A 16,320-nucleotide genomic window follows, 5' to 3' on the forward strand; every position below is an offset into this window, starting at 1 on the left:
CACACTTAGCTCATTGTTTTAAATACATCTAATTAAGACAGTTAGGTGTTAGCATAAACTATTAGTAATCAGTAATTAGTAATAATATTAAATTTAGCACTGTGCTTAAATCTTCAAAAACTGCTTGTGTTAATTTGTTTAAATCACTAAATATAATGTGTAAATACCGGCCATGTAGTACTCTGCATTGTGGAATAGTTTCTTTTAAAGGGAACTAGAGAAACTAGGAACTAGAGAAATCAAGAAAGGCTTTTTTTCTAGAATTAATAAATGCACATCCTGTTCGCTGGGGTAATTAAATCCACACTGAGCAATCTCCAATATGTTCAGAATTTGACAGCCAGAATCCTGATCGGGATGCATTACGCCCGTCTTCAAGTCCTTGCACTGGCTTCCTATCAGGTTTTGAGTCAACTTCAAAATCCTCATCCTCATTCAGTACCTATCTGGCTTACTATCTGTCTACTCCCCACCTTGCAACCTTTGTCTGTTTGACTGGTCTTCTAGCTGTCCTCTATATCTACATTCTGTGGGTGTTATAGAGAAACATGATCAGATTTTCCCTGGTTCAGAAAAAAATATCTAAAGTATACTAGTTTGTCACTCTTTTCACACCCTCTTTGCTAAATGGCTTTGCATACTAATCTGATCAATCTAACTACCTGTTTTCTGTACTTTCTCTATCCTGCTAGATTAATAATTATTCTGAAAATCTTCTTGAAATGAGTCATTTCTAAATACCTGTTTTCACTGTTAACATCTTGCAGCAACTCTGCAACAAAATATACACTTAGCTCAACCTGACAGTTCATCCTGCTACCAACATTGAATTAAAAAATCTTTAGATTTCTATATTTATGCCTTTATTTAGTGGTTTCATTAGTGACAAAGGCTAAACTTTCTTGAAAAAATGTATTTTATGTGTTGCAAAAAACTGACTTGCTTTAACAAAATATATTTACAAATCCTTTCGCCTGGCAATCTACTTGAATGCCCAACTATCTGAGAAGCCCTCCGTGAAACTATGTTTGCTATTAATTCGTATAAGGCTCACTGACAGAATTGCTGTTATTTATGCGTGCTAATTTTCTGATTCTTCACTCTCTGCCAAATCTTTTTCATGGTTGCATGTTCTTTTGTAACACACACCTTTCTGTGATTTTTTTTGTATATCTAAGCAAGTGTTCCTGCATCCCTCTTCTGTACTATGTCTAGTCGTGGCTTTTTTCTGTTTTCTTATTTCAAATGAACACCTGCTCCATTTCTAAAACTTTTTGCTCATGTGCATTTTTGTATTTTTTACACCTCTAGCACTTCAACATCCTAAATTTTCATTTGCCTTAATTTGTTGACTGAATTTTAGTTTTAGCCTTAATAAGCTTAAGTTTTCACTATCTTTTGTTTCTTGTCCTACAACTGTTGATCACCGAATTAATGTACTTGACATGACTTCTTTCATTCACCCTTTCCTGAACGTCTATGACAAGCAGAGATAGTGCAGTCTCTGGTGCGATCTTTTGCAGATGAAATTTCACTGTTTTAAACAAATAAGAAATTAGATTGCTTATAAATCTAATAGTTTATTCTACATAAACACAGCGTAATTGCTCTCTGAAAATGCTCTTTTTCTTGTTCATTTTGGAGACTTTGATTGAAACTGATTTGAGATGTCAGAATGGATTTATTTTCTCTGTATTTCTGTTGCAGAAAAAGTAGGCATTTCCTACATTGCTTTGTTTGTTGACATTATAACTTTATATTTAGGGTCAGATTTAAACTACAATTTGTACACTAATTACTAGCAGTAAATACTGATGTTTTGCTCCCCCTTGCCACAAAAATATTTTTGTATTGTAGCTGGGATGAATTTTTTTTTCATACGTGTCTCTCCCTACTGCGATTCGGACACGGAACGGTTAAAGATGGCGACAAGTCAGGCACCCAGAGGGGGGGGTGGGGTTGGGCGTCTTCCCTCCTCCATAACTAAAAAGCCAAATAGGAGTGGCTTAGGTGACATACACAGTCGTGTAACTGACAGTTTGAGGTAGCCTGTCGTGTAAATTTCGCTTTGTTGCTGATAGGTTAAGCTTTTGAAACTGAGCCCCAAAGTCGCCCTTTTTTTTCCGTTTCGTTGGTTAAACGCAAGGATCACAAGCAGCACCATGTTAACTGGGATGTGTAGTTTTTAATTCAGTTTGAATTATAACTGTACGTACTGTCTTCATATTTGTCCAGGGCTTTAAAGAGGGTGCGCCAAACATTTTTAGTGTCGTCGTCTCTGCTTTAAAGGTAACCCCCATGTGGATGAATTTGACCTGGAACGCTTACCCAGCATACTGTTATGCTCAGGGGAGCAGAAGGCTGTACTGTCACCATGCTGCAACCATCCTGTACCATCTGTATGCCGGCTGTTCGTTACAATATTAATAATAAATGACCATGGATGAGTTGTGAACTGAAGAGTTAGAGAAGACATGTTGATCTTGTCTTTTCAGCTTGGAATTTAAGCTTTACAGCTATCCTTTTTTGCTATATTTTTACATAGCCGGATGAGTGAAAATAGATTGGATTAATAACTGGAGTAAGAAAAGATATTTCACACATACTTTGAAACCTTAAGGCTTTGGAACAGCGGGATGTGAGACCTGGCTGGGATGGGTTGGCGGTATTTTGATTTTCCTGCTACAATACTATAATGAGTCCCTGAGGCATATCGTTCAAATTTTGTGTTAATGTACCACACCCTTTTGAATGAGTTTTAATCAACTGGAGAGTGCTGGAGAGTGAAATAAATGATTGCCGGCACTTTTCCTTCCTCCCCCTGGTGTATGGTGATAATGTGGAAAACAGGTTTTTTATTTTACTGGGAGTGTGAACATTGAGTGAACACCGGGGCGTACAGTGAGACTGACACAGTGAAATTACTGACATGGATAGTTTTATTAAATATGTTGACAAATATCTGAATTTTTGCTTTCACGAGGCAAGATAAAATTGTATCCAGCTGTGAATCAGCTACGTGACCTTGCCCCCGTGAAATTGTGGGAAAGAGGTTTAGTGGACAGGGTTACGTTTATTAGTTTTAATACACAGTACAGTATAAAGCAAGTATGTTTTTTTAGTGTTTGTAATCTCTATTCTTGCAAGTAATTTTTGTTTTCAGTTTGATTCTGTTTGATATCTGGTGGCCAAACATTCGAGGTGAAATTTCTTCCACAAGGAGTGTACCTTTAAAGCGGAAAAGACAGCACCAAACGTTTTTAGCTCTGTGTGTCGCTCAGGCCATTTCTCTTTGGCATTTTAGTCATAGAGGTGGGAGGACGCTTCCTCCCTCCCTCTTCCCTCTGCCTGCCTGACCTGTTCCCATTTTTAATCATTCAGTGTCCGAATCACAGCGGGTGAGAGAGTAGAGAGAGGCAGAAAAAAGTGAACCCTGGTTTAATTGTAAATTATATTTTACCTTCATTTTTCATTTTATAATTTGTATTCTACTTATTTTTTGATAGTCAGATTTAACGTGTGTTTGAACACAATCTTGCAAATTAATGTTTTTACAAGATGTGCAACAATTGCAACAAGTGCAAATTTTAATACTAATTATTGATTACTAAGTTTATGCACCTGACTTTATTTAGGTGTATATAAAATATTGAACTGTGACATAACATTCAGAAATACAATCGAAAATAGTCTGTGATATTTGTGTAGATGAAACTTTTCTAAAATTTATTTTAAAAAAATTTAAACAATTAAAATTTATGATCTTTCCATGTGTAATATCATTAGAAAGTACAATAAGCCCCTGCTTTGTTTAATGATGGTTTCAAATATAAAACTAACTGGTGAGAAAACTATGTTTAATGATAATTAAAAGATTCCAAGATTCCTATGTTTAATGATAATTAAAAGATTCCAAGTTAAAATAAATGATTTTCATTCCATTATTAAGTTTTAAAGGCAGACACGCTCAGTGCCATAAACACTGCAAGCTGCAGAACGGTCTCCTTACGGCGCCACCTCTTCCTTGACTGAACTGGATAGCGACGGGCTATTTTCTCAGCCACCTGCTAATTTGCTTCACAAATTAAAGTGTTTAAAAGGTTAATTAAAAAGTTTTAAAAAACGTACAGCTTACACAAAGGTGTTAAGCAGATCACAAGGAAAATCAGCCATTTTTCATGGATTTAGAGTTTTTAACTAAACACGTTTTTTATGGGTTTTAAAATCATGCAATGTCTATTTTAGGTGCACACGTTATTGTTTCCTATTTTTGATTTTCTTTAAAATTAAAAGAATCGGTTGCCCATCATGCCTCACAATATGTTATTTTTATGGTTTTGAGAGACTTCAGAAGGCTTCAACTGATGCATAAAAAATATAGCATAATGCCTTCTCGTGTTATGTCACTTGCACCTGGGATCCGCTTTATTCAAACCAAGGTTTCTAAAAATGCAACCAGGTACTAGATATTGTTTAAACAAAAGCTTTGAAATTTTTCACAAATCCCTATCTGTAGGCTGCAGGCTCTGTTTCATTCACGTTTTTATTTCATTATTAATAACACTTAACATTGAATATGTTATAATATATAAGAAAACAAAAAAATGTTAATATAGTCTACATAATATTTACTATTTTATTTTTTAAAGTCTGTGTTAGAGGAAAAACTTGTGCTGAAGTGGGTATTGAACTTGCTTTGCCTAAACAGGATCCCTATTGACAAACCCACTGTACCAATGGGCTGTTCGGAAACACAGCTGAGACGAACAGCTTAAAAATGTTTCTAAACTATAAAAACTATAAAACACGTGGAAACAAAGTGGATTACAGTAATACTAACAGCTATATAAAAACATATATTTAGATCCTCAAATTAATCATGATTAATTTCTTTAGATAAGCGATTCCATGTTATATTCCCATATTATATTCCATATTATATTATATGCATTTTTATACTGCGATAATGAGTGCAAGTATTCATAGAAAAGGTTAAAACATGGAATACAGAGGAAGTTTCAGAAATTAAACAGAGGTCTAGAACACCCTGTCTCAAAAATAGATGTTTAATAAATTACAGTAACGAATCACCCCAAACAGAATACCAGCAATTTGAAATTATTAGCTGTTATTAATAAATCTTTGAACGTGTTGTGATATTTAGAAATACCAATAAATTCAATAGTTTCGATAATATTTACTATTTTAGTTTTTCAAAGAAATGTTTATTTGTTAAAAGAAAATTCACGGCAAGAGCTGGGTTTGAACCCCTGACCTCCAGCATGCGAGTCACACGCCAAAGCCATTACACCAATGCGCCGCTTGACAGCCTTCGCTATAGCTGAAATGGACAGGCAAAGAAGTTTCCAAGTAATCGCTGGTGAATGAGTCAATTTGATGCAGATGTTTACAAAGAAAGTGTACTCCTGTAATAATTTGAGCTATATGAATATAATTATATCGTTATTAATTTCTTTAGATTTGCGATTCCATATTATATTTCTTATTAAATTAAATCAAATTCTAAAAGGTATGTGTTTTTTTTTACTGTGATAACGAGCGCAAGTTTTCATAGAAAAGGTTAAAACATTCTAACTTTTTATGAAGTATATGAACTTAATATAGTCAGAAGGAGCACGTAAAAACTTTTTCAAAATAACTGCAGTATGTAACTGAATGAAAGACCTTGATGCTTAAAATGTTTATGAAGAAAGAGGAATACTGGTGTGTATTTTTTATTTAAACTACCAATACCAGCCATATACAGCTTACATAATATGTTTATATTCCTAAATTAATATCGTTTATGACCTTTAGACACGTTATGCTAGTCTTCTTTTTATGCTCTGCTACTAAAAAAACAACTAAAGCACCACAAGTGCCGCCTGTCGGTCATTTTGGTGGTATAACGCGCTAAAATGCAGATAATTTTGTGCAGTACGGGGTTTTACTGTGCATTTTAAATGACTGCATCTGTAGTTGGCAGAAACATTCAAGTGGAAACAATTCAAGTACTATTTTTCTACATTTCTGTTTCTGAGGATCTTACTCAAAGTAATTAGAAATGATTTTATTCTGAAATTATCAGAATCATTACATTTAAACACATGTGGTTTAAAACACAGGTGGCTTGTGTGATTTGCAAGGATTGGTTTGGAGTTAAAAATGTACTCTATTTTGCTTGATTTTCATTTGTAATTACTTTTCAGAAAGTTTGAGAATTTCTTTTTTACTTGGTGGTTCTGTGTTGCAATGGGTAAAAAAAGGTAGAATACATTCTAATTTAATATGTATATATTATAGTGGTAGTCCTGGTAGAAAAAGAAAGCAGGTTTACCTTGCCTCTGCGGTGTGTGTGACAAGTAGTTAAGCAAGCGACCGATAATCCAAAGGCAACAATAGTAGATCTTCTATACAGGATTTGCCAGAGTGAAAGTAACATTCCTCACCAAGTTGCAAGCCTCTTCAATGTGTGAATCGCAAAAGAGAATCGTCCAACAACATCTTAATGACAGTTAATCCCTTCTGTTTTCTGGACTTAAATTAAATATGTCATTAATAGTATTAGAAATGTACTTAAAACTTTTATTACAGACTCAGAAATACAAACCCCAAGCACATAGAAAATTATTTAATTTGGAGTGCTCTTTACCTGCATTTTATGTACTTTTTGCCAATGTTGGCATAGAGATAGATTTTCTAGACATTTTTCAGTGGTTAATACACATAATTTTGTGTTTATCACTCTCTTAATGTAACTCAATTTTAAAATGTGTATCCTTTTAGTTTTTAGCTTTTGCTTTCCTTGACATTTAATTGTGGATGTGTTAGTACTGAAAGAAAGTCCTTATGACTAAGGGTCTAAAATATTTATTAAATGCTATAAATGCCAACAACAACCTAGTGTAGCTGTGTGAGCGGTGTGATGTTCGTACATACATATTAGCACCTAAAATTAATACTACGTAGTGCAAAGAAAAACGGGTATTACATTATCTTAATGTAAAATGAAATTCTTATCCGTCACCATTACATCTCAGATGAAATATAATAATGAAGATATCAAATTACATCCTTAATATCTATATTTTTATGCAAATTAGAAAATTAGATTAGAAATCTTAAAAAGATGCCACATTAAACTTCTCTCTTCCTTTTTGAATTTTTTTCTCAGCATTTTCATATTCATCTGAACACCATTTCCATTTGTAGCTGAATATACTGTATGTACAATGTGTATGTTATAATCTGTTCCTCTGCTTCTTAGAACCTGTCATTCTTCCTGAACCCTCCCACTGCACGCTGGAGCCAGCTGGCCGAAGTTCTCAGCTGGCAGTTTTCTTCAGTCACCAAACGTGGACTGAATTCTGAGCAGTTGAGCATGCTGGGAGATAAGCTGCTAGGTGAATAGCCATCTCTATTATCAACAATTAGCATTCTCCATTGACTTACCAGTTTAAGTTAAGTTAACATAGTTTTCTAGAGTCAGGACCTGCAGGCTTCATTTACCATTCATTTTTTACCAAGTGCATCTCCAATTAGCAAAGGAAAATAAGAGTTTTAGAAATACCGTGCAGGAAATAACCATGGAAAATTGGTATATAATGCAAAATATTGATTTAAGATAGATTCAATATTATATTGACCTTCAGTGTGATTGGTTGCATATCAGGGAAGTTGTGAGAAAGTGCCACATTGCCTCAAGATTTATGTAAGTATAGGCAGTAATACCATTATAGATTTTTTAAAATATGGTGAAGACTATGGCTTGTAGGTAGGAAATCTCACAATTAATGAGCAAAGAAATCAAAATGTTTAGCTAATATAAGCTGTTCTTATTTACAGATTCATTACTCTCAGTGCAGACTTTGAGGGCATTTTATCAAATTGGTACTGTTTACAATAGGAGAAGTCAAAATATATACAGAGTTTTAAAATGTATGTACTTCAGAGCAAATTATTTAGGTGACAGTCCAGTAGAGATTCAGAACATAACCTTGCTGTAAATACAAAAATAATAAAATTGTCTTAATGGGTGTGGTGCTTCCTTTCCTCAACAAAGATTTTTATTTTGGACATAATTATGGAAACAAAGGAAAAACTAAATATAATAAAATTAGATTATTTCCAATATATTGTTAATTTTATTTCCACTGGATCCTTCTTCTGCAACTTGAATGAAAAATTCATTTTTGATATTAATTTTGAGGCATCTGTGATAGACATGTCGAAAGGATACAAAAGCGTATGTGGGTTGTTACTTTGATTTCTTAACCAGGAGAAATACAGTGCTAATAACAGTGATAATACAGTGTTAATAATAAGACTAGAATTCTTATTTTGATATATGTGATTTAATAAACAGGTCCTAATGCCAGTAACCCCGATGGCTTAATCCCCTGGACCAAGTTCTGCAAGGTTGGTAGCTTTCAGTATTGGAAAAAAAATGCAAGTTAAAAAAATATGATTTCACTGTTTCACATTTAAATATTGCAAGTTTTTACTGTTTGTTTACATGTTGTAGAAAAGGAGTGACCTTAATAAAAAATGAACTATAGTACGTCATATTAAACTTTTGGAAGACAACAATTTATCCAGTGATTATAGTGTTTTTTCCTTTTCTTCAAGGAGAATATAAATGATAAAAGCTTCGCTTTCTGGTTATGGATTGAAGGCATCCTAGAGCTTATTAAGAGACACCTGCTAGCATTGTGGAATGATGGGTAAGTTTATTAAAAATCAATCAGTAACTCTACCTCCTGAAAAGAAAACCTAATGACTGAAGAATCAAGTGGTGAAATCTGATATGACCAATTAAGTTACCACAGTGGTACACTGTTTCAGACGAGGTGAATTTATTACATGATGACGCATGTCTTTTGCAATAACTAATATTGCTCTCTACATGACATGCGAGCACAATAACAGGAATACAGGATATAAGCACCAAATCATTGCTAATGATTTACTCTAGTTAACAGGCCCCCTTAATTTTGAAATATGATTCGCTACTTCTTTGACTATTTAAATGCCATCCACATTGAACTAAGCCATAGTTCCCAACATAAGGGGCACAGAGTACCTACAATGGGGTCAGAGGGTCTTGGTTCCTTGTTAAGGGAACACGTTGTTAGACTTTACAGGTAGTGGAACATGTTAAGTTGATCCTAGCACCTTTTTGAGCCAATTTTAATACTGATACCCTACTGTTCTTTAGACAATTGCTGGAAGAGATCCTCGGATTAATTAGCTGCTACCTAAATTCACTGCATGGGCCAAGTAGCCTCATCCTATGTTCTTATCCTGAATGCAGTGCTTTACAATTACACCAAAAAGTTCTAATTTTGTATTGTCTTACCACAAAACCTTTTGCCATTTTGTATTATCATCTCCATGTGGGACTAGACATTGGGCTTTCCACACTGCCAGACTGCCAGCATTGTTGTCTGGCTAGGATATTAGGAACAAGTAATAGGTTTATTCCATGCTGAAAAAAAGAAGAAAGAAAACACAACGTTTCGGCCGTGGAGCCTTCTTCAGGTGTGAGCAGGCACCACGGCCGAAACGTTGTGTTTTCTTTCTTCTTTATTCAGCATGGAATAAACTTATTACTTGTTCCTTTGCAGCCTACGCATGCTGATGCAGCTACCCACCTGGCTAGGATATTGTTGGCTTATGCACAGTTTCATTATCCCATCTGAGCTATTGATATCTGCAGTTCTTTCAGTCATCATCGGTATCACGTTTGAATCCCTAACCAGATTCCTCCTTGCCTGGCTGCTCAGTTCTAGGTGGTGTCAGGGTGATATGATACGTATTCCATTTCTAAGGGATTGACTTTAGTGTTAAAGTGGATATTCAGTGTTTTTTAATATTAAATCATTTTCTCATTTTTTCTACAACTTTATCGCTGAGTTGTACTGAAAGCTCTTTGGTTTAATGGTTAGAACAGTTTTCAATTCAATTCATTTTTATATAGCGCCTTTCACAACAAGGTTGCCCCAAGGCGCTTAACAATGCTGGTAACAATTCATTTTGTCAATACAGAACAGAAAAGACCACAAGACAACGGAGGAGAGGAACCAAAAACCCCTTAGTTATTCATCCAGAAGTAAAGAATCTAGTTATATTTGCTGTGTCTTGTTTCCTTTTCTAGGTGCATCATGGGGTTTGTGAGTAAGGAAAGGGAACGAGCTTTGCTGAAGGATAAGAGCCCAGGCACCTTCCTTCTGAGATTCAGTGAAAGCAGCAGAGAGGGGGCCATCACCTTTACATGGGTTGAAAGGTCTCAGAATGGTGAGACATTGATGAACTTTTAGCATGTTTACATCAATTAAAATTGCTTTTACAAAACAAAGACATATAACATGGTAATTGTGTATTGCATACCAACACGCAATTGTACAAATCTTTATGATGGTGTTAGGAATTTTTCTATCATTTGCACAAATCACACAAAATAAAAACAAAAAAAGACTTCATGTAGTGTGCTTTAACAGCATATTTTATTTCATTAGCTCAAAGGCTAGAGATGCAGAAACAGTGCTTGATCATACTTTAGGGGTTCCAAAATCACTCTACAGAAATTCATAATAAGCCAACTGGAACATAATGATGATAAGTTCTGTTTTTTTAACTTAGTTGTTAAACTAAAAGTAGTTCTTAATCTCTAAAATACTTAGGTTTAAGTGACAAATGTCTACTATTTATTTACAAATGAAATGATCTTGCACTTTTATGCTATACAGCAGTATTAATTTAGCTCAGTGGTCTTGATTAAAGAAATTAAATATGATTACAGCATATGTTGTAGGAGATTCTACCATGGTATCAAGAAAGTGTTCTCTAAGCTTTGCTTTTGTGCTTGTAAATATTTTTTTCTGAGCTGGAGTGGTCTCTATATACACAGATGAGCCCCAGTTCCATGCAGTGGAACCCTACACCAAGAAGGAGCTGACTGCTGTCTCCTTCCCAGACATTGTTCGCAATTACAAAGTCATGGCAGCTGAAAACATCCCAGAAAACCCACTTCGATTCCTTTATCCAAATATTCCCAAGGATAGTGCATTTGGAAAATACTATTCCAGACCAGCAGAGAGTAAGTAGAGAATTGTTTCACAAAAAGTATTTTTGGTATTATTTGTGTTATTCACATGATATGTTTGTGCACTGTCGTACCTCCAGATTGTAGTCATACAGTATACCTTGTGCTTGGAACAAAAATCATTAGGGCCTGATTTGTGTTAAGGCTTTTCCATATGTAGCCAATGCTTGTTAGAACCCTGTAACGCGTTACAGGGGATGCACTTGACTGTGACATGCGATTTGCTGGCCAAAGATGACACATGTGGTGCATTAGATGTTAGTGAAACGATTGTTTCATGTAATGTTTAAATCTGTTTAATATGTAATATTACTATGAAATTTTATAACTAAATGGAAATTTTGGTAGCTGAGCTTAAAAATAACAGGACTATAACATCTCTGAACATCATAAACAATATTAATTTAGGAATATAAATATACATACTGTATATAGCTAGTTGTAGTAGCTAAAATAAAAAAAATACACAACAGTATTCCACTTTCTTCATTAACATTTTATGAATCAAAGTGTTTAACTCGGTCAAGTTTTGATGTGCTCTGTCTGACTATATTAAGTTTCTATACTTTATAAAAATCTATAATAATTTAACCTTTTCTATGAATACTTGCTGTCCTTATTGCATTAAAAAAGTGTACTTTTTAGAATCCACTTAATAGGGAATGTTATATGGAGTCGCGTTATCTAAAGAAATTAATAACTAAATTAATTTAAGGATCTAAATATAATAGATGTATATAGCTCAAAAGTATTACCGTATTACAATTTTCTTTGTAAACATCTGCATAAGTTTCTTTGACTCATTCACTTGTGATTATGTTAGAAACATTTTAACCTGTCTGCTTCAATAATGTTTCTAAGCGGCACTTTGATACAGTAAATTTAGTGCAAGCCTATTAACCTGGAGGTTGGTGTTCGATTCCTGGTCAGGGCACAAGTTTTTTTATTACAAATATTCATTTTTAAAAACATAAAATAAATATTATGTACACTATATTTACATTTTATTATTTTAATATACCACAACATGTTCAATGTTAATTTATATCAATACATTTTAAATATGAATGAGCAAATGTGAATACTGTCAACAGTGGGAGTAAAAACTAGTTCAACTAGTTTAATTCAATTCAATTCAAAATACTGCATCCCGGTGAGGCATTTCAAGACAAGCCTTTACAACAACCCTTAAAATGTATATTATATTGTAATTATTATCGAGAATAACAAAGGGGTATTAAAAAGATCACTGAAAAAGAACTATAATAACATATCTGATCCTTATTAGCAAAATTAATTTATTAATAATAATTTCAAACTGCTTGTATTTTGTTCTAGTATGAAATTGCATTTTGTTCGGGGTGATTTGTCATTGTTTTCACAACCTTCACTGGTTTAAACTCCTATTTTTGAGACGGGTTGTTCCAGACCTCTCTGTAATTTGTGAAGCTTCCTCTGTATTTCCTTTTTTCACACAGATAAGAATAAACTACATATGCAAGTCTTTTCGAAGGTGAAAAGATGTTCTATGCTCAATAGCTCTTTTCCCATAGTACGCATTATATTACATTTTTAAGAATCAAGAAGCATTCTGAAGTCTGTCAGAATCGTGAAAAATAACCAAATAGTGTATGTGAGACTGCTATCTGTTCTGGATAAAGTGGTTAGAAAATAGGTGGATTTACACTTGTTCCAATTTTAATGCGATATGGAAGATATTATTAATACTATTAATAAGGAATGACCTTGGATGATCTGTTAGCTGAAAAATTATAGAGGAGACACGTCGAGAATGGTATAACTCACCATGTTAAAGACTTTGATGCATAAAATATTTATGAAGAGGGTGGAATACTGTTGTGTACGTTTTCATATTTAGCTATCACTACTATCTACTGTGTGTAGAGTAGGTATGTATTACATTATAACACTGTTATTTACCATTGGATTTTCTCTGTGTGGATGTAAACGTGAAAGGGGCACATCACATTCACAAGCTCCAGTATAATAACAGTTTAAATTAATAAAAGTCTAAACAGTGTACAATTTAAATTCTATAATTGGAAAAAGATTGTTCCTCAGCATTGAGCGGAATTCGAAACCGGGCGTTTTCTGGTGACAGCCAAATGCACCACACACCACGATCAGCTTTCACAGCTCCACCTGGTGGTTTTACAAAGTAGTGCACTCACATAACTGAAAATTTCTAAAATTTAGAATCATTTCCCCAGTAGCTCATCAATGATCCTGATCATAACTGTAGCAAATTGTCACATTTCACTTTCTTGTGTAACAATCATGACGCTTCCAAATTATGAAGATTCTTAATTTTTGTAGAATTTGCTACCAATATGTTTCTGAGCATCATTAACGATTTAATGAGATGGATATATAGTATGTATTTAGATGTCTGTATCAGGGAATTAATTTTATCACAGTATTTTAATGTTCAATTCACATTCATGTTCTCATAGTGGGGTACTGGGGACCCCATCCCCCTGGAAAGACAAAGGTGATAAAGATGTAAAAAATTCAAAGGGGTCCAGTGTCGCAGAGTTCAGTGCATTTGTAAATTAATGAGAGGCTATGAACAGCAGCAGCACATTTGTCGATGTTAGTGGTTTAAGAATAAATCAAATTCCAAAAAGATTAACTACAGAACATCTTTTTTTCTGTTTCAGCTAAATGAGACAAATAGGAAGTCAAATCAGTCAGGATCTTGGATTTTAACAAGGGTCAAAAACATTATGCGTAACAAAACTTAAAAAAAGCAGACCTTAAGTTTAGATTGGATATCTCTGTATGTATAGAAACAGCTCGATGACATAAACTGCAATACAGTCAGGCAGACAGATCTTAAGTTGTTCAAGCAAAATGAGCAAATTGTTTTGTCAAAATCAGCTCTTTTGCAAGCAGTTCTCAAAAGGTATCAATTTCTCTCATCCAAACAAAGGTTGATTTTTAAAATAATTTTGAAACCTTGGACAGCATACCTCAGGGACTCATTCATAGTATAATCCAAAAAAAAACATTCGCTGGGCACATCGTGATCTTAAGATGCTGGTGTTATGTAGGGTTAATAGCTTCTGTTTTAAAAGTTTTTGGATTTGTTTGCTTGTATCTGTTGTATGACAAATATAATAGAGGTTCTACTGTTTATCGCCTAAAATTGAGATTATTATACGTGTGTTGTGTGATGTGGTTTTAATAAATTGAACACGCATATTATTAAATCACACTGTTAGTCTATATATTGCAATGAGGAAAAAAATCATACGCAGGACTTTTTTCTCCCAATCAGGATTTTTAAGCAGTGCTTTCTTGTTTCCCGACATGCTACACATGCGAATCACATGAAGTTATACACACAGATACAGTATACCGAAACAGTAGCGTACACAGGTCATTTAAATGCGGAAGCAAACTTGAAAGAAGCACGTTGTGTTCACAACAAGCCACAGTATAATAACGTTTTAATATATAAAACCGAGTAATCCTCTTTATGTAAATAAAAACAGTATTTATTTAATTGTATTAATATCGTAACAGTATTAATATTGTAATACACGGTTTAAAATTAATACAAGTCTCAATAGTATACAACTTAAATTCTAGAATTGGGAAAAGATTGTCCCTTAGGATTGACTAGGTCCCCAGGCATTTTCTGGCAACAATCCAACTGCTTCAACATGGCACGTTAAGCATTCACTCCTCCACCTGGCAGTTTTACAAAGTAGTGCATGATAGATGGAGAGATCTACAGCCTTTTCAACTTCTGTAGTCTTTCATTGTTATGTGTGTTTAGAATTTGGTGTACCTGCTTCTTGAGCTAACCTGTGACCTTTGATCCAATGATGCATTTTGACCATTTTACTTTCTTTTTTAGCATCAGAACCAATGGATGTTGAAAATCCTGCACCACATGGTTACATCAAAACAGAGTTAATTTCAGTATCGGAAGTGTAAGTATAAGATTCATTTTTGTAATTTAATAAGCCTTCATCAATTACTGCTCAGAAGCAGTTGATTTTTAAAAAACTATATCTGGGGCGGCATTGTGGTACATTGGTTAGCATTGTCATCTTGCAGGGCTGGATTCAATTCCTGACCTAGGAAGCTATCTGTGTGGAGTTTTTATGTTCTCCCCATAGTTTCCTCCCAAGTCTAAAAATATACTGTTAGGTTAATTGGCCTATGGAAAAATTTTCCCTGGTGGTCTGCCTGTCTGCTCTGTGGTAGTACCCTGTCTTGTGGCTGTTGCTTGCCAGGAAAGACTCCTGTTCCCCCAACCCTGAATTGGAAGAAGCAGTCAGAAAATGAATTAGAGTTGTTTTACAGTACCAGTCAAACGTTTGAGTATACCTGCTTGAAAACCAGGTTTTTCATGATTATCTGTGCTTTAAACTGTATAAACTTGTCTATAAACACTAAATATTTAATTACATGATATGTGTCCTTATAATCTTAAGTTAACTGCATTGAGCTTCATGCAACTAGACTGTTTAGCCTTGCAGAAGAGGGTCAAATACTTTAATATCTAAGTGTTTATTGGGAAAGAATTTATCATTTTTTCTATGAAAGCTTTTTTACTGTCCTGAAACACATGGAAAAATTCATTCAGTATATATAAAACAATATTTCACCAGTTATCAAAATTCTAAATCACTTTGTATGGCCTATAGTCATACTGCTTTAAAGCTTAATTCTTAGAATTTAAGAAATATGTACAGTGTAGCTCATTCCTGCTTCAGAGGTTCTGTTGTCTTTACATCTATGCTTTCATGAATGAGTTACTGTCATTCATTATTTAATTTGGATTTTGCTGGAACATACACACTATGTAATCTTTATCACTTGGATCATCTCTGGATACAGCTTCCAAATCATCATATGATTTTAAAAATACAATTGTGTGACAAAAGTTAATCTTAGGCTTGCCATTTTATGCATTTGGCACTTATTTATAAGTATGTGTTACAGCTATTAAATACACTGTAATTTTCTTAAAATAATTTTTAAATCTACATACATCCACCTGGAACAGTGTTGAACCCTGCAAGTGTTTTCAAAGCAGTACTTTACGGTAAAATAATTTAAAAGTTAAGACAGTTTCCTGGTTAAGGTTCTTATGTGCTTGTCCTGTGCATTCCATTCAATCTTTGGTGATTTCTTTTGTTGAACAGCATCTGCCATCCTCCTTGTTCGGTGTTAAAAGT

The 16,320-nt window shown here is 34.1% G+C and overlaps 1 protein-coding gene across 5 annotated transcripts in view; it reads left to right on the forward strand.

The window, feature by feature from the left end:
* Nucleotides 1-16,320, forward strand: part of stat1b (signal transducer and activator of transcription 1b) — a 53,641-nt gene that overhangs the window by 35,306 nt on the left and 2,015 nt on the right. For 2 of the 5 annotated variants that reach the window (XM_088930198.1, XM_088930200.1), the window contains exons 17-22: nucleotides 7,268-7,403; nucleotides 8,366-8,418; nucleotides 8,629-8,723; nucleotides 10,157-10,296; nucleotides 10,910-11,098; nucleotides 14,991-15,066. In XM_088930198.1, coding sequence (XP_088786324.1) covers nucleotides 7,268-7,403; nucleotides 8,366-8,418; nucleotides 8,629-8,723; nucleotides 10,157-10,296; nucleotides 10,910-11,098; nucleotides 14,991-15,066 — 689 coding nt within the window. Of the gene's footprint in view, nucleotides 1-7,267; nucleotides 7,404-8,365; nucleotides 8,419-8,628; nucleotides 8,724-10,156; nucleotides 10,297-10,909; nucleotides 11,099-14,990; nucleotides 15,071-16,320 lie in introns of those variants that run through there. The other 3 variants (XM_088930199.1, XM_088930201.1, XM_088930203.1) reach the window with 2 other exon arrangements.

The sequence above is a fragment of the Atractosteus spatula genome, chromosome 13, assembly GCF_055471065.1.
Source record: "Atractosteus spatula isolate fAtrSpa1 chromosome 13, fAtrSpa1.hap1, whole genome shotgun sequence".
In the NCBI taxonomy this organism is placed as follows: Eukaryota; Metazoa; Chordata; class Actinopteri; order Semionotiformes; family Lepisosteidae; genus Atractosteus; species Atractosteus spatula.